This window comes from Geotrypetes seraphini, chromosome 7, assembly GCF_902459505.1.
Source record: "Geotrypetes seraphini chromosome 7, aGeoSer1.1, whole genome shotgun sequence".
In the NCBI taxonomy this organism is placed as follows: Eukaryota; Metazoa; Chordata; class Amphibia; order Gymnophiona; family Dermophiidae; genus Geotrypetes; species Geotrypetes seraphini.
This window is the reverse complement of record NC_047090.1, coordinates 136,938,360-136,959,920: the sequence shown is the minus strand read 5'-3', so window position 1 is coordinate 136,959,920 and position 21,561 is coordinate 136,938,360. Positions and strand designations below refer to the sequence as shown.

Genomic DNA, 21,561 nt, shown 5'->3' with positions numbered 1-21,561 from the left:
GGTCGAGGTCCGGGGCGGGGCCGAGACCGAGGTGAACGGGGCCACCGTACCCGAGACCGAGGTCGCCGAGGTCGGGGCTCCCGAGGGAGCCGAGGCCGGGGCCTCCGAGACCGAAGGCGTCCCGGCCGAGGTCGAGGCCGCCGGAACCGCAGCACGCTGCAACACTTCCAGGGCTCCCGACAGCTCCGATGAGATCAGAGCTCGGAGGAGATCCTGGAAGGCCGGAATCCCCACGAAGGTGGGGAGTTCCGAGTCCGGGGCACACTCCCTGGAGGGCGACCTCGGTTTCGAGTATTCCCTCGGGGTGTGCGGAGTCGAGGTCCGATGCGGGGCCGGGGTCGACCCACCCGCCTTGGCCTGACTCGAGGATGGCTTCTTTGCTGAAGGGGATGGAACAGAGGACTTACCCGAAGCTTGCTTCACTGACGACGCCTTCGAGGAAGAGGGTCGAGGCGAGGCCGAGGCCCCCGAGGGCGCCGAGGCCGAGGTCAAGGCCGGGGCCGAAGCCGAGGCCGACGTCGAGGCCTTAGGCGGTGCGTCGACGGCGAACAATTCGGCCATTCTTGCCTTACGGCGACAGAGGGCCCTGTTTTGGAAGGTAGCACAGCGATCACACGAGTCTGTCGGATGTTCGGGCCCAAGACAGACGATGCACCACCGGTGAGGGTCAGTGATGGAAAGCAACCTCTCGCACCGGCTGCACTTTTTGAATCCCGTAACAGGACGGGACATCCACTAAGAAAAAGAAGAAGGCCGGGAACGTACCAACGTCCCGCGGCCACGGATTCCGGGAGCCCCCGGAGTCCGATGAAAAACGAAAGCTTTTTTTTTTTTTTTTTTTTTGAAGGGAAACGAAAGGAACAAAACAGCACCGCGTACTAATTCGAAGGAAAACAAACTAAACGCGGCAGCTAGAAGGCAAAAACACTGGAGCTCAGATCCACAGGGCTTTCTTGCTCCGCGGAAAAATTTGAACTGAGGACCACGAGGTGGGATGCGCCCTCTAGTGGGCGAGAAGGCATGCACATGCGTGGTGCAGTGTGCAAACTTGAAACTTCAATCAAGTTTGCTTGAAATGCTGTCCGCGCCGGGGCTCCGTAGATGACGTCACCCACATGTGAGAATATCATGCCTGCTTGTCCTGGGATAAACACCAGAAGGAAAACTTTCCTGACCATAAGGACTAGAGGGCATGCACTCCAGAGTAGCTCAAAAGGGGTTTCCACAAGCTCGGTTAGCTCAACATTAAGATTCCATGTAGGGAAAGGCCATCGCAGGGGTGCTAGCAAGCGAAGTGCCCCCCTGAGAAAACTAGGCACATCTGGAAGTAAGGGAACTGGAACCACTGTGCGCTATAAATCAGAAAAGGCCGGCCACCTATACCTTGAGGGAGGTCACCACTAGGCTTTCTTCCCCGACTGGCTTGGAGGAAGCAAGGACCACAGGAATGGGAGCACGCAACGGCTCCACCTGTTCACTTGCGCATCAGTACTGGAAAGCCTTCCAAACCTTAGCGTAAGCTGCCATGGAAGAAGGTATTTTGGACCTCAAAGGAGCAGCAATGACTATATCAAAGTAGCCCCTCTGAAACAAGGCTCTGCATTCAAGAACCATGACAGAAGATCAAAGTGCTGGGTGTTCTGCATGGGATCATAACATAAGAATAGACTTTACTGGGTCAGACCAATGGTCCATCAAGCCCAGTAGCCCGTTCTCATGGTGGCCAATCCATGTCACTAGTACCTGGCCAGAACCCAAGGAGTAGCAATATTCCATGCTACCGATACAGGGCAAGCAGGTTGCAATGAAAAGGGAGCTGGAGCTTGCTGTCTTGTTGAAGACAGACCAGATCCGAATACCACGGATGGCAAGGCCAGTCCAGAGCCACTATGATCACCCAACTCAGATAAGCCACTACCCTGCAGATGGCTCGGCCCACTAAGGGCCAAGGAGGAAAGATGTAAAGGAGGTCCGGAATTGAACCAATACATCTAACCTTAAGCTTTCTGGCTCAAGTTTGTGACTAAAAAAGCACCCGACTAAAGCCATCAATTCTATCGTCATCTTGCCCGAATGCCTCACAATGAGACGAACACACTCTGCGAGACCATTCTCATAGGTCCAGAACTTGACTGAGAAAGCCTGCTTGCACATCTACAGCTCCAGTCATGTGCACCACAGCAAGAGCTTGAAGGCGTAGCTCCACCCATCCAAAATTTCATCTGAGCTTCACAACTCAAGGGAGCAGTCCTGGTGCCTGTTGATTCATTTATGCCATTGCCATGGCATTGTCAGAAAACATCCTTACAGCTTTTCATTCTATAGTGTTTTGAAGAGTTCGTAATATCAAGCATATGGCCCAAAGCTCCAGAAGGTTGATCGACCAACCCTTTAGATGGGGAGTACACCAGCCCTGGACAGAGCGGCCCCCGCAATGAGCACCCCAGACAGAAATACTGCTGGCATCTTGTCATGAGAGTAACCTATTCTGTGACCCAAAGAGGCATGCCTCTTGGTAGAGCTTCCCCCTGAATCCACCAGTGCAGATTACTGCATGCTGGCTCCATCCAGAGGTGTGGCATCTGAAAGGGATTTATTAAAAAAATTTATCAACCACCTCTATCTAGGCAGCATTACAATGATAACATGCACAGAATATAACAAAGACGTTTACAAACATCTTGGGTTTGAGATGAATAATCGCATCTTAAATAGACGCTGAGGGGACCACCGAGATGGAAGGGACTCTTGCAGAGGCTGCATGTGCACTCTGGCCCAGAGCAAAACCTTCAGGGTTGCTGCCATTTATCCCAATACTTGAAGATAATGCCAAGCAGTGAAGTTCAGCAGTGCTAGGAGATCCATGATCTGATTCTGGAGCTTCCGTTTGCATGGCTCGGGAAGAAACACACACCCCTGGATTGTGTCGAAACGAACTCCCAGATATTCCAGTGTCTGAGACAGCGTAAGCTGGCTCCTCTTGAAATGAACAATCCAGTCAAGGCACTGTAGAAGAGAGACCACTATTCTCTGCTTGCTTACACTCCAGTCTGGCAGAGCTCTGATTAGCCAGTCGTCCAGAAAGATGAATGTGGACCTCCATTTTGTGGAGATGAGCCTCCACTATCACCATTCACCTTGGTAAAGGAGCAGGGGAGTTGTTGCAAGCTTAAAGGATAGTGCTGCAAACTGGAAAGGCTGCTGGAGAACATGAAATCTCAGAAACCTTTGGCAAGTCAGGAATATAGAGATATGAAGATAAGCTTCTGTCAGATCCAGAGAAGTAAGGAATTTCCCCAGAGTCACTCCTGCAGTGACAGACCACACAATCTCCAGGACTGACTGAGAGCCAAGATGGGTCTCCAGTCCTTTGAGCCATATTCGGCACAAGTATAAGGAGTATCTGCCTGAGTCCAACTCGCTTTTGGGAACCAGCTCTACGGTTCAGATGTCCAAGAAGCTGTAGAGTAGCTGGAATCATGGACTCCTTTTTTGGTTTTCCAGCCAGAAAAACCAGAAACAAATCCAGGGGAGATGAAAAGTCTATCTTGTGCCCCTTCCGCATGATGTCCAGCACCCATTGGTCCAAAGAGATCCATTTCTACTCCTGGGAAAATGCCAACAAGCTGCCTCCAATGAGAGGAAGCACCATCTGACTTCTGGCATCATTGGGACTTCTTTGGCTGAAGTAATTATAATAATAATAACTTTATTTTTATATACCGCAATACCACAAACAATTCACAGCGGTTTACAGAGGAAGAGACTGTATAAAGAAAGCGAAATTACAAAAAAACTTTCAAAATTACATTAGCATGGTAAGATTAATCAAATTTTTCCTGTAAGTGTTTTAAAAGTACATCAAGGCAGAAATGGAGTCAGAGGAATTTATCAAAGAGATAAAGTGAGGATAAGTGTAAAGTGATGCATGTCGGTAACAAAAAATCTCATGCACGAATACAGGATGTCCATGGCAGTACTTGGAGAGACATCCCAGGAAAGAGACTTGGGAGTTCTGATCGACAAGTTGATGAAGCTGTCCATGCAATGTGCGGTGGCAGCGAAAAGGGCGAACGGAATGCTAGGAATGATAAAGAAGGGGGATCACGAACAGATCAGAAAAAGTTATCATGCCGCTGTACCAGGCCATGGTGCGCCCTCACCTGGAGTACTGCGTCTAGCATTGGTTGTCGTACATGAAGAAGGCCACGGCACTACTCGAAAGGGTCCAGAGAAGAGAAACTTAAATGGTTAAGGGGCTGGAGGAGTTACTGTACAACAAGAGATTAGAGAAACTGGGCCTCTTCTCCCTTGAATAGTGGAGACAGAGGGGACATGATCGAAACATTCAAGATACTGAAAGGAATAGAGTTAGCAAATAAAGACAGGTTGTTCACCCTCTCCAAGGTAGGGAGAACAAGAGGGCACTCTCTAAAGTTGAAAGGGGATAGATTCCGTACAAACGTAAGGAAGTTCTTCTTCACCCAGAGTGGTAGAAAACTGGAATGCTCTTCCGGAGTCTGTTATAGGGGAAAACACCCTCCAGGGATTCAAGACAAAGTTGGACAAGTTCCTGCTAAACTGGAACATACGCAGGTGAGGCTGGACTCATTTAGAGCACTGGTCTTTGACCTAAGGGCTGCCATGTAAGCGGACTGCTGGCACGATGGACCACTGGTCTGACCCAGCAGCGGCAATTCTTATGTTCTTACTTATATTTAGATCAGTTGGCACTCCCTGTAAACAGACTTTCCTATTGATGGATGTTGGCGGCTTGGATTGAAATAAGTTCTCGCTTTAGCAGCCATATTTGAATGTTTGATGACCGATAGTATTTGGCACAGCAAGAACGATTACGGTACTAAGTGATTTCATACTACTTAGTGTTCTTGATTTCTTGAATTAGATTATTTTGGTACTGGGTACCTTGGGTAACTCTGCATATTTTAAAAAACTAATTTAAAATTTTAAAAATATATAAATTTTATTAGCCACAGGGTGGTACAACATGATATTTGGGGGTCATTCCTGCAATGTACTCTAGAGTGCTAAATGCAGTAATAAACCCTGGTGAACTTTTGAAAAATGCTTCTAAAAAAGTTCCCTTGAACTGATCGAACACCTTGTACTTATATTAGATTTTATGTATTTTTAATACTATATGAAAGAGCCCTCAGTACCCACAGCGTTTCAAGAGCGGAGAGTAGGTCTCTTTTTTTATTTACTTATATTTAGAATAGGGGGGAAGGGTAATAACACAATTCTGTAATCATTTTAAAAGTAACTTAAAGTTCCCTTTTGCTTTTAATCTTTAAATTATGCTCAAATTTTATACTAGTTTTCTTCTTGGTTTCCACTCTTCCCTCCCTAATGTTCTTTCCATTTATGGTTATCCTCTGTACTTTAAAGCATTGAATTGTAGTTCTGTTCCTTATTACCTTGTGTATTGATTGGTCTGTAAGTCTATTTATCTAACCCACTATTTTAAATTTTAAATGATATCTAATATAATAAAACGGTAAGCCGTGCATGCGCACTTCCTATGCGTGCGTCCGTTTTCCGTGAGCTGTAGCACACATAGGAACTGCGCATGCGCGGCTTAGGGTTCTTTCAAAGACGCAACGGTGGCTACTCTCACGATCTCCGCCTGCGTCGGACTTCCAACGCAGGTGGGGATCATGAGAGGAGCCACCGCCGCGTCTTTCAACTAAAAAAAATACTCGCTTTTAAAATCTTCAGGCGCGAGCGACGGCTTGCCGCACGAGCCCCAACTTCCCAACGCCAAGCGCCCTTTTAAAATCTTCAGGCGCGAGCGGTGGCATGCCGCACGCGCCCCAACTTCCCAACGCCAAGCACCCTTTTAAAATCTTCAGGCGCGAGCGGCGGCTTGCCGCACACGCCCTGACCTCCAAACTCCCCTGCCGGCATCTATTTTTCCTCCTCCTCCCTCTCGCATGCTCACAGCGTTTAAATGAAAAGTGCTGCGCTGTGCTGCCACTGACCTCAACATCTCCTCTCCATTGCGGCCCACCCTCTCACAACTTCCTGTTTCCGCTAGGGTTGGCCGCACTGTAGAGAAGACACCGAGGCCAGCAACAGCGCGGTGCAGCACTTTTCTGTGAGGCAAGTAAATTTCTGTGGGGCATATGCACAGGGGGAGCAGGAAATGAATGCTGCTGGACGGGGAAGGAAGGGGAAGGAAAAGGAAGGGAACAGGGGGAGCAGGCAAAGGGTGGGTGCACAGTGAAGAGGGGGAATGCTACTGCTACACAGGGAAAGGGGGAATGCTGCTGCTGTACAGGGAAGTGTGGGTGAATGCTGCAAATCATATCCGGGGATACGGGAAATCCGGGTCTCCAACAGGGAGCACCTAACTGGGCCTCCGCGTGTGCGGATCGCCGGACAAGATGGACCTAGGTCTGATCCGGTGAAGGCGTTTCTTATGTTCTTATGTACAGGGAAGGGGGGAATGCTGTTGCTGCTACACAGAAGGGGGAATGCTGCTGTTGCTGCACAGGGAAGTGGGGGAGGGGGAAGGGGGCCAGGGAGTAATCTTGGTTTGCTTTGGGGGGAGACAAAAGGGGGTCATGGAGCGATACAAAAAGATAGGCAGGCAGCGCACGAGAATGAAAAACAGACACACAGAAAGGGAGAGAAACAGAAAGAAAGAAACACAGACAGGCAAAGGGGGCCAGGAAGAGAAACAGACAGAAAGAAAGACAGACAGTGGGAGGGAGAGAGACAAAGAAAGGAAGAAAGAGACAGGGGCAGGGAGAGACACAGAAAGAAAGAAAGACAGATAGACATATTCTAGCACCCGTTAATGTAACGGGCTTAATGACTAGTGTCTAAATATATGCTTATAATTTTTATTAATATATCTCGCTTAGTAAAACTAAATAAGCAATTCATCAAACTAAAATAAAACTTGAAACTTTATTTGGAACCTACTTTCCTTTACAGAATACTAGCATAGCAGTACAAATACATGTTAGATACATTTTATTCCTACTTTTGTTTTATATTTATTTAAGATTTGATATACCACTCCTGCATTTTACTGTCCTAAGCGGTTTACATTTTAATCATCAGTTCTTAAGTTTTTCAATATACTGTATTAGTTTTATCATTCAGTGTACATCATATATGGTATATAAAATTTATTTTTATATGTCATGTAATAGTTTATGTATTATGGAGTTATATTCCGTTTCAATTTTTACCTTTTTCAATGGTAAAGCATGAATTCCATGATCAGTATACGTTGAACACTCTCTTGCTTTTATATTCTTCATTGTTTTCAGATGGCTCACAATACAATTGAACTATAAATGATCAATTTTAAAAATAAATTTACAATTCAATATAAATGATCAATTTTAAAAATAAATTTACAATTCAATATAGATTATAGATCATTTTATTTTTCAAGTTATCCTAGTATTTTGTACTAAGGATCAATTTGTTCTTTTATGTTTACAATACTTAACTTTTAATACATCAATGGTATTCAATTGGCCATCAATTTTATCTTTTGAACATGTCATATAATTGTCTATATTACAAAGTTATATATTCAATTGTCATTTTTTTCTAATGGTAATGTATGAATTTAATGATCATTTTAAGTTGAATGCTCGTTTATATATTTTACATTGGTTTTAGAAAGCTTATAATACAATTGAAATATAATTGATAATTTTTTTCATAAATTCACAATTTAGCATAGATTTGATTGCTTAATTTTTTTCAAGTTATAAGGATCAATTTGTTCTATTTTTTGTTTAATTCATTTAATATATCAAGAGTATTAAACTTTTTGGGGGTGGAAGGAGATGTACACAGATGGATCAGGAATTGGTTGGCGGGCAGGAAGCAGAGGGTAGGAGTGAAGGGCCACTACTCGGACTGGAGGAAGGTTATGAGTGGTGTTCCACAGGGGTCAGTGCTTGGACCACTGCTATTCAATGTATTTAGAAATGATTTAGAAACAGGGACAAAGAGCGAAGTATTAAAATTTGCAGATGACACCAAGCTATTTAATGGGGCTAGGACTAAAGAGGACTGCGAAGATTTACAAAGGGACCTGAACAAACTAGGAGAGTGGGCGACGAGATGGCAGATGCTCGTTGTAGAGAAATGTAAAGTCCTACACGTAGGAAACAGAAACCCGAGGTACAGCTACACGATGGGAGGACTGTTATTGAGTGAGAGTACCCAAGAAAGGGACTTGGGGGTAATAGTTGACATAACAATGAAGCTGTCGGCACAATGCGCAGCGGCTGCTAAGAAAGCAAATAGAATGCTAGGAATAAACAAGAAGGGTATTACAAGCAGAACGAAAGAAGTTATCCTGCCGTTGTATCGGGTGATGGTGCGCCCGCATCTGGAGTACTGCGTCCAATATTGGTCGCCGTACCTAAAGAAGGATATGGCGATACTCGAGAGGATTCAGAAGAGAGCGACGCGTTTGATAAAAGGTATGGAAAACCTTTCATACGCTGAAAGATTAGAGAGACTGGGGCTTTTTTCGCTGGAGAAGCGGAGACTTAGAGGGGATATGATAGAGACTTACAAGATCATGAAGGGCAAAGAGAAAATGGAGAGGGACAGATTCTTCAAACTTTCAACAACTACAAGAATGAGAGGGCATTTAGAAAAATTAAAAGGGGACAGATTCAGAACCAATGCTAGGAAGTTCTTCTTCACCCAACGGGTGGTGGACACCTGGAGCGTGCTTCCAGAGGGTGTGATAGGGCAGAGTACGGTATTGGAGTTCAAGAAGGAATTGGACAATTTTCTGAAGGAAAAGGGGATAGAAGGGTATAGATAGGGGGCTAGTATACAGGTCCTGGACCTGATGGGCCACCGTGTAAGCGGACTGCTGGGCATGATGGACCTCTGGTCTGACCCAGCAGAGGCACGGCTTATGTTCTAATGATATTTATCATACAATCAATTGGTCATTTCTTTTTTAAAAAGTCAGTACCCAGTGAGAAAACTATTTCATAATACAACCCTATTTTACATCTCTCTCACTGATATATTTGCATATCTATGTTAAGTTTGAGATTATATGTACAACTTTATGTTGTTTTTATATATTGATTTTAATCCTCTTATATTTATGTATTCACGTCACATTCATTCCATCTTGTTCCTTTTGTATTTTTACATATACATTCCTATGTTAAAAGTTTTAGATTATTTTTGAATTCTTTTAATGTTGTGTCATTTTATTATAATTTTAGTTTCTTGTTGTCCCCTGTGGAAGGTGATGCAATCGCTGAAACTTGGATCCTAGCCGAAACTTGTATCCTAGTCGACAGAATTCAGGAGCTATAAGGATAGCGACCATGACCTGCTGGGAGATAGAGCATACTGAAGCTTCAGGAGACGTTCTATCCAAGACGACCACCTGCTAATCAGTTCTCTATCTCCACCTACTGGTCGATGTGTGCTATCCCACTAGTCTCTGGATTCATCTACTGCCTTTGCTAAGGGAATTTTAGATATGATCACTTAGTCCAGCCATAGAGCTGAGATAAATGGTCATACCTAGTTTGCAAAAGACAGAGCAGTGGCATAGCTACGACTTATTTTTTCCACCAGGGGCCCATTAAGATGGGCCCCTCCCCCATAACTCTGTCTTTCTGCAGGTAGTGGGTCGGTGGGGGTAGAGAAGGCAGAATCCCTTTAAAGCTCTAGTAAACAAATTCTGCAAAAAGCATATTCTAGGCCTATATAGAAAGCCTGTCAGATGATGGGTCAGATCTAGAAGCCTTCACTGGTCAGATTTTGGGGATAACCTCTTTTTTTCTTTTTGAAGGATCCTCAAGCTCCCTCTGGGTGACATTCCTCTTTCCTGGTTGAAGGACTTCTAGTTCTGTCCCATCACAGAGTAACAGAAATAGAAATGCAAGAGATCAGATGTACATTTCCCAAAGCTAACATTTTTACAGAAAGGGGGAACCCCCAAACAATTTTCTTCCACCTTTGTTGCCTGGTCACTGTTTTGCTTTCAGGAGTCCCCTCTCCATTTTACTCTGTTTTTTTTTTGTTTTTGTTTGTTTTTAAATAAGATTCTTTCCAGGGTCTCTTGTCCATTTGACATTTTTTCTTTATGCTGTCACCATTTTCCTCATTTTATCGTAATCACCCTTACAAAAATTAAATGTTGATCCAGTCATCAGCTCAAATTTTATCATGTTATGATCACCGTTTCCCAGCGAACCCAAGCACAGTTACTTCCCGTACATTTCACTAAGGACCACATCTAAAATAGCCCCCCCCCCCCTCATTTACCCTTTGGCTGTTTTGACAGAGAACTGGAACAAAGGGTTCTGCTGACTTCAAAATCAGCATCTGAATTTGAACTGTCAAAGTCAATTTCAGCAATATTCCTGGAATCAGATAATCCACTAGTCAGAGGGAGAGAGGTAGCAGTTGGCTGTGTAGAACTACAATGACATTTTCTGGCTCTAGTTTTGGCTGCAAACTTACTAACTCTTTCTTCTTGCGCTCTCTTTCTATCTTCCTCCTCTCCTAGTACAGTGTCAATGCTAGCTATGCTATATGCTGAAACACTTTGCCTCTGCATGATTAGAAATTGTCTGCTTCTTCAGTTTTTATTGTAACTAACGCATCACTGGTAGCAACATCAAGAAGTTGACGAGACGTTCTCCGAAGGCTTCTTGATTCACCAGATCACGTTTATTGCATCTGTGCCGGTTCTTTTTTAGCTTCTCCTCTTCTCATTCTTCTCTCTCTCTCTACTCTTTCAGCTAGCTGCACGCCGGGCACCACTCTCAACCACCGAGAGACCATAGGAGCAAGGAGGCGAGCCCTTCATTCCAGATACCCTACTGCTCAGATCTCTCTCTCTACCACCTAACACCTAACTTTTCAACTTTACTTCTACTTTACCCCTCAGAGGTCATAACCTCACATACTCTCATACTATCTCTCATACTCTTACATTTACTCTCTCTCATTTACTCTCTCCCTTTTGTTATGGCAGGGCGGACGAGGAGTGTGAAAATTACAAGCAAGGTTGGCATCCCCTGCACTGAGATGATCCGGGAGATGAACTCGGCCTATGCACAGACGGAGGAGAACACAGCCCGGGGAAAGGACGTCTCCGTGCAGACCGAGGACATCCCACAGCAGTACATCACGGCCTCTACACAGACAGAGGATACTACCCTGTGGGCTAGTCAGCGGGATGAAGACATCATGCAGGAACTAAGAAGCCTTAGGGAGGAGGTGAAACGTCCGAGAGGCATTAGAGAGAATGAGGCCTACATCGATGGGATAGTGCAGGAACTATCCCAAATCACAGAACGGGCCCGTGACAGATCACCCATGATGACTCCTGGGCCGCCGACAAAGAAACCAACTGTTGCAGTTCAGGAGATGGATGGAGACACTGACTCCTGGCAGTTAGTGACCTCCTCCACAGGTAAGCGTAGGAGACCCCCCTCCCATTTACAATATCCTCACCTTCTCACTCTTTCTCTCACCAGGGCAGCTCCATATCGACTCCACAGCTGAGCCTGAAGAACAGATTCCAGGTCTTGCAGGAAGAGACTACCGACGTGGACCAGGATCAACACACTTCTCCATCTCCGGGGACGATGGATCGACACCCCCAAAAGAAGCGTAGAGTAATAACCATTGGGGACTCCATGTTGAGGGGCACTGATGGACCAATATGCAGTCGAGGGAAGTCTGCTGTCTGCCCGGAGCCAGAATAAGAGACGTGACCACCTGTCTCGATAGACTTCTCAGGCCCCAGGACCACTTCCCCATGCTGCTCATCCACGTCGGAACGAATGACACTGCCAAGAACACCCTGGAGGACATAGCGAGAGACTTCGGAGCTCTGGGAAAGAGGCTGAAGCAGATAGGAGCACAGGTAGTATTCTCTTCCATTCTTCCTGTTAGGGGCAGAGGAAGGGATAGGGACGAACGCATCCTGAAGACGAATGAGTGGCTACAATGATGGTGCCAGGAGATGAACTTCGGATTCCTGAATCACGGAGAGACACTACAGGGACTACAGGGACCAGACGGACTCCACCTGACCAACAGAGGTAAGAATGTCTTCGGACACAGACTAGCCCACCTACTTCGAAGGGCTTTAAACTAGGTAAGTCGGGGGTGGGTACCCACTTTTACACCAGAGCAGTGAGTAACAATCCTGATGTAGCGAACCGACATTATGCTTCTAGGTCTGAGGTAAGTACCCTTACTGCAAACGAATTGCTAGGAGACAATTTGACTCAAATGGGTAGCTCACAACAGGAGCTTAGCAAACAGAAAGAGTGGAGAGCTATGTATGTTAACGCACACAGCCTAGGGAATAAATTTCTAGAACTAGAAACAGAAATAGTTAATGCAGACCTAGACGTAGTAGCAATATCCAAAACATGGTTCACAGACTCTCATGGGTGGGATATAACCATACCAGGATACAACCTGATTAGACAAGACAGAGAGGGTGGGGTAGCACTTTATATCAAAGAGAGCATTAAGACAACCAGGATCACAGATGTCAAGTATACTGGTGAATCCATCTGGGTAAACTTGGCCAGAGGTAGAGAAAAATGCCTGTACCTTGGTGTGGTATACAGACCTCCGAGACAATCGGAGGAAAAGGACGCAGAATTAATTGAAGACATTGAGAATATCACCTTACGGGGGAGGCTGTTCTATTAGGAGACTTCAACATGCCTGATGTAGACTGGAACACACTATCAGCGACAACTTGTGATAGCAGGAGGATATTAACGTCAATGAAGGGAGTACGGCTCAAACAAATGGTACTAGAGCCCACAAGGGCCCAGGCCATCCTGGACCTGGTACTTACGAATGGGGAAAACGTCTCGGTGGGAGAGACGCTAGCCACCAGTGACCATAACATGGTATGGTTTAACCTTAAAAAAGGCTTCCCTAGATCACAAACAAAAACAAGGGTACTCAATTTCAGGAGCACTGACTTCGCACGCATGGGAGATTTCGTCTACCAGACGCTGCAGGTTCAAGAAGTAACTGATAATGTGGAAGCTATGTGGTCAACCTTGAAATTGATCCTTCATGAGGTAACTATCCGCTACATAAAATCGGTAACCAAACAACAAAGAAAAAGGAAACCCCAATGGTTCACAGATGAGGTATCATACCTCGTCAAGGAGAAGAAAAAAGCATTTCTCTCATACAAACGCATGGGGGAAAAAGAAGCAAACATTGAATACAGGACAAAGTCTGCAGTGGTCACAACAGCAGTCAGGGAGGCCAAACTTCGTATGGAAGAAACTCTAGCGAAGAACATCAAGAAAGGGGACAAATCCTTCTTCAGATACATTAGCAACAGGAAAAAGAACACAAACGGGATAGTACGCCTTAGAACGCCAGACGGGAATTATGTGGAAACTGACTCCGATAAAGCCAAACTACTGAATGATTACTTCTGTTCAGTCTTTACCTGCGAGGCACCAGGGCACGGGCCTCAGCTGGATGCAAAGCAAAGCCTGGATGACCCATTTCAGAAGTTTGAGTTCACACCAGCTGATGTTTACAGAGAACTGTCAAGACTCAAGGTGAACAAAGCCATGGGACCGGACAATCTGCACCCAAGAGTGCTCAGAGAGCTATGCGATGTTTTGGCGGAACCGTTAGCCATGCTCTTCAATCTCTCCCTAAGTACGGGGAGAGTCCCCCTGGACTGGAAAACTGCCAATGTTGTTCCTCTGCACAAAAAGGGTTGCAGAGCGGAGGCTGCGAATTACAGACCAGTCTCACATCAATAGTGTGTAAACTCATGGAAACTCTACTTAAAGGGAAATTAGACACGATATTGGATGAGGGGAATCTGAGGGATCCCTGTCAACATGGATTCACTAGGGGCAGGTCATGCCAATCCAATCTTATCAACTTCTTTGACTGGGTGACAGGAAAGCTAGACTCGGGAGAGTCTCTGGACATAGTGTACTTGGATTTCAGTAAAGCGTTTGACAGTGTCCCACACCGTAGACTATTAAACAAGATGAAATCAATGGGGTTAGGTGAGAAACTAACGGCATGGGTCAATGATTGGCTGAGTGGAAGACTTCAGAGGGTGGTGGTCAATGGCACCCTCTCTAAGACATCGGAGGCGACTAGCGGAGTGCCGCAAGGCTCAGTCCTGGGACCATCCCTTTTTAACATATTCATAAGTGACTTGACCCGAGGGCTTCAGGGAAAAGTAGCGCTGTTTGCCGATGACGCCAAACTGTGTAATATAGTAGGTGAAAGCGATCTCACGGATGGTATGGCGCAGGATCTGATCAAGTTGGAAAACTGGTCCTCAACATGGCAGCTGGGCTTCAACGCAAAGAAGTGTAAGGTGATGCATCTCGGCAGCAGAAATCCATGCAAAACATACACCTTGAATGGAGAAACATTAGCTACGACCTCAGAAGAACGGGACTTGGGAGTAATCATCAGTGCAGACATGAAGGCTGCCAAACAAGTAGAGAAAGCCTCATCCAAGGCAAGGCGAATGATGGGATGTATCAACAGAAGCTTCGTCAGCCGTAAACCTGAAGTCATAATGCCACTGTACAGAACCATGGTGAGACCTCATCTGGAGTACTGTGTGCAATTCTGGAGGCCACATTACCGTAAAGATGCACTTCGAGCTGAGTCAGTCCAGCGAATGGCCACTAGGATGGTCTCCGGACTCAAGGGTCTCTCATACGAGGAAAGACAGGGCAAGTTGCAGCTCTACTCTCTAGAGGAGCGCAGGGAGAGGAGCGACATGATTATGACATTTAAGTACGTCACAGGTCGTGTCAAGGTGGAAAACAACATATTCTTTCCTAAGGGACCTTCAGTCACAAGGGGGCACCTGCTCAAACTCAGAGGAGGGAGATTTGGTGGTGACACCAGGAAGTATTTCTTTACAGAAAGGGTGGTGGATCACTGGAACAAACTACCGGTGCAGGTGATCAAGGCCACTAGTGTACTCGACTTTAAGAATAAATGGGACATCCACGTGGGATCTCTACGTGGGTCGAGCAGCACTCTGACTTAATGGGGTGGGACAGTAGAGTGGGCAGACTTGATGGGCTGTAGCCCTTTTCTGCCGTCATCTTTCTATGTTTCTATATTCATCATAAATCTTCATCAATATGCAAATCCCCGACTATTCGCTGATGTAGTATTCTTGTATGCTGCCAAATTTCTAAGACCTTGAACATGGCCAGAGAAGCTGTCTCTTTCAAAGCAGCCTCTTTGTCAGTGCATAGGTACATCAATCGAACAACATTCCCATTAGATGGAAGATGTTAAGCTGGACAGTTCATCAGTGCCCTTCCCTAGCAGCCATACTTCAGCACTGCTTCTAATCTGACCTTTATCACTTAGTTTTTATCCTAAAATGTGACATCAATTCGATTTTCAACTGCCTATTAATCATTAAACTAACTTTCTGCTTTGCAGTGGTACTAGTACTAAATTATATTCAACACGTCAATAACTACTAACAGATTTAAAGAATAGCTATTTAGTATCCAACCAATATTAACACGTTTCTAACCACATTATCACACTGTTGTTATGAATAGCCAGCTGCATTACGGAGATATTGTAGGATCATGAGCGACCTCTAAATTTGTCCCAAACAAATTCAAATTTTAACCATATCTTACCTACATGAAGTAGAACATATTCAGACTTCCAGAGGCATGTTCTGATAAGGCTCAATTTTTACCACAGTCTTATGGACTACCATGATGAATATTATACCTTATGAATAAATGCTTTTACTGCAAATTCAAACATCCTATGGCTATTTATAAAAGGCAGACTTGCAGAGCCATGTTCTGATAAGGCTCAATTTTTACCACAGTCTTATGGACCACCATGATGAATATTAAACCTTATGAATAAATGCCTTTACTGCAAATTCAAACATCCTATGGCTATTTATAAAAGGCAGTATTTCTGGTATAAGTACATTTTTGTTTTCAAAAATGAGTTAGCAGGTTTTTGGAACTTGCCTCTTCAAGAGGAGGAGGAAATTGCTGGTCTAAAACAAAAACTAATATTTTTGTAGAAAGAAATTAGCATTTCAAACTGAATTAAGAGCATACATACCTGCATCTCTCTTCTCATAGGATATGTCCAGTCCTAAAATTTATAAGAATAAAAGAAACATAACAAAATACACACAAAACCAACATATTCACTTCAATAAAAATACTATCCGACATCTTAGATTTTGTAATAACATTTTATTAAACCAATTCATCACTGTCAGTTATTTGGTTCTCCTGCATACACTACTATAAAAGAAAACTTGGAAGCAAGAGCATAGACTAAGTTTTCATTTATACAAGAATAAAATTAAAATACTGAAAAAAATGACTAAGCTTAAAATTCTTTAAAAGGCTGCTCGTCTTGTTTTAAATATTTTTGTTAGCATGACGGGATTAACTGGACAAGCCAATGAGCTACCTGTCTTTCTGCAGTCATCTGCTATGGTATGCATAGACTAGTAACAAAAATAGATGGAACACTAATGGTGTGTATAACGTGATTTAAATCAAGGGAAAAAAGACCTCAAAATACCCCTTAAAGTGTGATCAATAAAGTCACAAGTATTTCGGGGTTAGGTATCATCACCGGTCAAAAACCCTTGAAATTTTTTAATATTTTTACTTTTAATTAATTTTTAATGTTTAAAATATTTTTTCTATTAATGCAAATATATTGTATATCTGTTTCATATTTGTATTCTTCTTCTCTGAACAAGTGAGCATATGAATGACCAGCAACTATTGGTTCAATACCAAAATAATCATCATGCTTATATTTAAATACTAATAAGCACTTATCTTTGATAACCCAACGGGGGCCCGGTCCGTTTCGCACTGATGGGCTTCTTCAGGGGTAATGAAAGGCTTGTTAGTTTGCCAGTAAGTTTTCCACTTTGCTCAAAAATCGAGAGAGAGACATTCATCAACTCCTCACCGAATTTGAGCAAAGTGGAAAACTTACTGGCAAACTAACAAGCCTTTCATTACCCCTGAAGAAGCCCATCAGTGCGAAACGGACCGGGCCCCCGTTGGGTTATCAAAGATAAGTGCTTATTAGTATTTAAATATAAGCATGATGATTATTTTGGTATTGAACCAATAGTTACTGGTCATTCATATGCTCACTTGTTCAGAGAAGAAGAATACAAATATGAAACAGATATACAATATATTTGCATTAATAGAAAAAATATTTTAAACATTAAAAATTAATTAAAAGTAAAAATATTAAAAAATTTCAAGGGTTTTTGACCGGTGATGATACCTAACCCCGAAATACTTGTGACTTTATTGATCACACTTTAAGGGGTATTTTGAGGTCTTTTTTCCCTTGATTTAAATCACGTTATACACACCATTAGTGTTCCATCTATTTTTGTTACTTTATATGATTATTTGGACACTATTTTGTTTTCCATTCTTTCATTCAGTTGATAATGCATAGACTAGTGCAATTCATTTAAGCAGTCCCTTACCAGAAAATTCCTCTTCAGCAACTGAAAGTAGATATGTTGCGATATAATGTGTGCAAGTCTCCCAGCATAATACAGAATGCAGCAGTTAGACTGATCTTTGATTTAAAGAAGTATGACCATGTCAACGATTTCTATCATTGACTGCACAGGCACAGGTTAAATTTAAGTTTGGCTGTATTTCTTTTAAGGCATTAACAGGCTTAGGCCCTCTTTTACTAAGGTGCGCTAATCGATTTAGCGCGCGCTAAACGCTAACGCGTGCATGTTAGTCTATGGACGCATTAGCGTTTAGCGTGTACTAATTGGTTAGCGCACCTTAGTAAAAGAGGGCCTAAGCCTGTTAATGCCTTAAAAGAAATACAGCCAAACTTAAATTTAACCTGTGCCTGTGTAGTCAATGATAGAAATCGTTGACATGGTCATACTTCTTTAAATCAAAGATCTAATTCTAGAGCACAGTTCAACCGCCGGTCCGCCGAAAATTCCTGCCAGTCCGCGCAGGACCGGCGAGATCAATATCTTCAATTTCCTGCCGGTCCGCACAGGACCGGCAAGATCGAGGAGCTGTAGTTTGCGCAGGGCCGGAGAGATAATGGGGAGCCTCAGAAAGTGTGATTTCTCCCCTCCCAGCGGCTCTCCTTACTTACAAGCGCAGTGATTCAGGAAGGAAGCCTTGGAGCTTTTGCCGAGTCGGGCCACCTCTGATGATGCAACTTCCGCTTTCCTCAGAGGCAGAGCGACCCAACAAAGACCCAAGGCTGCCTTACTGAATCGCAGCGCTGGCAAGTAAGGAGAGATGCTGGGAGGGGAGAAAGCTGTTGGGCATGGTGAAAAAAAAAAAAGGGACAGCTGCTACTGGACCTGGAGAGGGAGAAGGAGAGATGCTGCTGGGAGGGGAGGAGGGAAATGAGTCTGGGAAGCTGCTGGCCAAGGGGAAAAAAGCACAGTTACTTACCGTAACAGATGTTATCCATGGACAGCAGGCAGATATTCTCTACATGTGGGTGACGTCATCCACGGAGCCCCGACGCGGACAGCTTTTCAAGCAAACTTGATTGAAGATTTCAAGTTTGCTGGTGCTGCACCACGCATGTATGTGCCTTCCCACTCCACTAGAGGGCCCATCCCCTCCTCGTGGTCTTCAGTTCAGATAGCTAGCAAAGAAGCCAACCCTGGAGAGGTGGGAGGGTTGCGAGAATATCTGCCTGCTGTCCCTGGATAACACCTGTTACGGTAAGTAACTGTGCTTTATCCCAGGACAAGCAGGCAGCATATTCTCTACATGTGGGTGACCTCCAAGCTAACCAAAAAAGGGACGGAGGGAAGTTGGCAGTTTAGGAAAACAGATTACGCAAAACCAACTGGCCAAACCGGCCGTCGCTCCTGGACAAAGTATCCAGACAGTAGTGAGAGGTGAAGGTATGAACCGAAGACCAAGTGGCAGCCTTACAGATCTCCTCAATTGGCGTGGACCTGAGGAAAGCGACAGAAGCCGCCATCGCTCGGACCTTATGTCCTGTGACCCGACCATGCAGCGAGAGACCAGCCTGAGCGTAGCAGAAGGAAATACAAGCAGTCAACCAGTTGGACAAGGTGCGCTTGGAAACAGGACGTACCAACCGATTAGGATCAAAGGACAAGAAAAGTTGAGGAACCTTCCGATGCGACTGGATGCATTGAAGATAAAAAACCAACGCCCTCTTACAGTCAAGCGTATGAAGCGCCACCTCTCCAGGATGAGAGTGGGGCTTCGGAAAAAACACCGGAAGAACAATAGACTGATTAAGGTGAAAATCTGACACCACCTTAGGCAAGAACTTGGGATGAGTGCAGAGGACCACCTTGTCATGATGAAAAACAGGAAAAGGCAGGTCCGCAACCAAAGCCTGCAGCTCACTAACCCTGCGAGCAGAGGTGAAGGCAAGCAGGGAGATCACCTTCCAAGTAAGGAACTTCATATGAGCTTTGTCCATGGGCTCAAAAGGAGCGAGAACCACATTGAGATCCCAAACCACAGGGGGAGGCTTGAGAGGAGGATTGACATTCAAGAAACCCCTCATGAAACGAGAAACCAAGGGGTGGACAGACAGCGACTTCCCATCCAGCTGCCTATGGAAAGCGGCAATCGCACTAAGATGTACACGAACAGAATTGGTCTTGAGGCCAGACCTAGATAAATGAAGCAAATAATCCAAAACTGACGATAAGGAAGCAGACGAGGGATCCATCCGAATCGAAGCACACCATGTGGCGAATCTAATCCACTTCTGGGCATAACACTGCCTAGTGGAAGCTTTCCTAGAAGCGACCAGAACATCCCTCACCGACTGTGACAACTCAATGGAGGAAGTCAGGTGGAAAGGAACCAAGCTGTCAGATGTAGAGACTGCAGATTGGGATGCAACAGCGAACCCCGACTCTGAGACAGAAGAGAAGGAAAGACAGGCAGAAGTAGAGGATCCTTGACACTGAGTTGAAGAAGCTGCCGAGGCCACCGAGGAGCAATCAGAATCATAGAGGCGCGAGCAGACCTGAGATGGACAAGCGTCCTCAGAATCAACGGGAAAGGAGGAAACGCATACAGGAACTTTCCCTCCCAATCCAGAAGGAACGCATCGGCCTTGAGACGATCCGGGGAGAACACCCGGGAGCAGAAAAGAGGCAACTTGTGATTGAGGGGCGAGACGAAGAGATCTATCTGCGGAGTCCCCCATCGAAGAAACACCTGACGCAGAGTCTGGGAATGAAGGGACTATTCGTGCGGCTGAAGGAGGCGGCTTAACTTGTCCGCCAGGCAATTTTGCTCGCCTGGATGTAAACCGCACAAAGAAAGATGTTGTGGTGGAACGCCCAATTCCAAAGGCGCAGAGCCTCCTTGCAGAGAGACAGGGAACCCGTACCCCCCTGCTTGTTGACATAATACATCGCCACCTGGTTGTCCGTGCGCACCAGGACCACCTGATCCCGAAGCAAATGACGAAAAGCCACCACAGCATTGTAAATGGACCGAAGCTCCAACACGTTGATGTGGTAATGCCGGTCTGCACTTGACCAAAGGCCCTGCATACGCAGACCATCGAGATGCGCCCCCCAAACATACTCCGAGGAGTCTGTGGTCAGAACCTTGTGATGCGGAGGAGCGAGAAAGGGCAACCCTCTGGAAAGATTGGAAGAGCTGGTCCACCAACAGAGCGAGCACTTCAAGGAGGGAGTCACCACAATGTGATGAGAAGCGGGATCCCGATCCTGCCGCCACTGAGAGGCCAGAGTCCACTGAGGGACCCGCAGATGTAATCGCGTGAACGGGGTGACATGAACGGTCGAGGCCATGTGCCCCAAGATGACCATCATATGCTTGGCCGAGACCGAAGTGCGCAGGGAAACCTGCTGGCTCAGCCGCACGAGCGTGGCCTGCCGAGGAGGCAGGAAGGTCCGGAGGCGAACCGTGTCCAGCATGGCCCTGATAAACTGGAGGGATTGAGAGGGGCACAACTGAGACTTTGGGAAGTTTACCTCAAACCCCAGACTCTGAAGGAAGGTAATAGTCTGATGGGTCGCTGAAATAACCCACTCCTTTGTCGAGGCCTTGACCAACCAATCGTCGAAGTACGGAAAAACCTGAAGGCCCCTCGACCGCAGAGCCGCCGCCACCACCACGAGGTACTTCGTGAAGACTTGCAGGGAGGACGCCAGCCCGAACGGGAGGACCTTGTACTGCAGATGCAGGTCCCCGACCTGGAAGCGAAGGAACCAGCAACAAGCCGGATGAATCGGCACATGAGTATAGGCCTCCTTCAGATCGAGGGAGCACAACCAGTCCCCCTCGTTGATCAATGGGTACAGAACAGGGAGCGAAAGCATCCTGAACTTTTCCCGAACCAGGAATTTGTTCAATTTTCAAAGGTCCAATTTTCAAAGGTCCTGTTGAAAACCGGCACGAATCGAGGACTTAGGTAACAATCCAAAAGTACTGCAGGCGCAACTCCTCACGGGTGCAATGGTCC

The 21,561-nt window shown here is 45.4% G+C and overlaps 1 protein-coding gene across 10 annotated transcripts in view; it reads right to left on the bottom strand.

The window, feature by feature from the left end:
• STYX (serine/threonine/tyrosine interacting protein) overlaps positions 1 to 21,561 on the bottom strand; it is a 142,297-nt gene that overhangs the window by 100,816 nt on the left and 19,920 nt on the right. For all 10 annotated transcript variants that reach the window (XM_033952182.1, XM_033952178.1, XM_033952177.1 and 7 more), the window contains exon 2: positions 16,141 to 16,173. In XM_033952182.1, the coding sequence (XP_033808073.1) occupies positions 16,141 to 16,173 (33 nt within the window). The remainder of the gene's footprint in view (positions 1 to 16,140; positions 16,174 to 21,561) is intronic.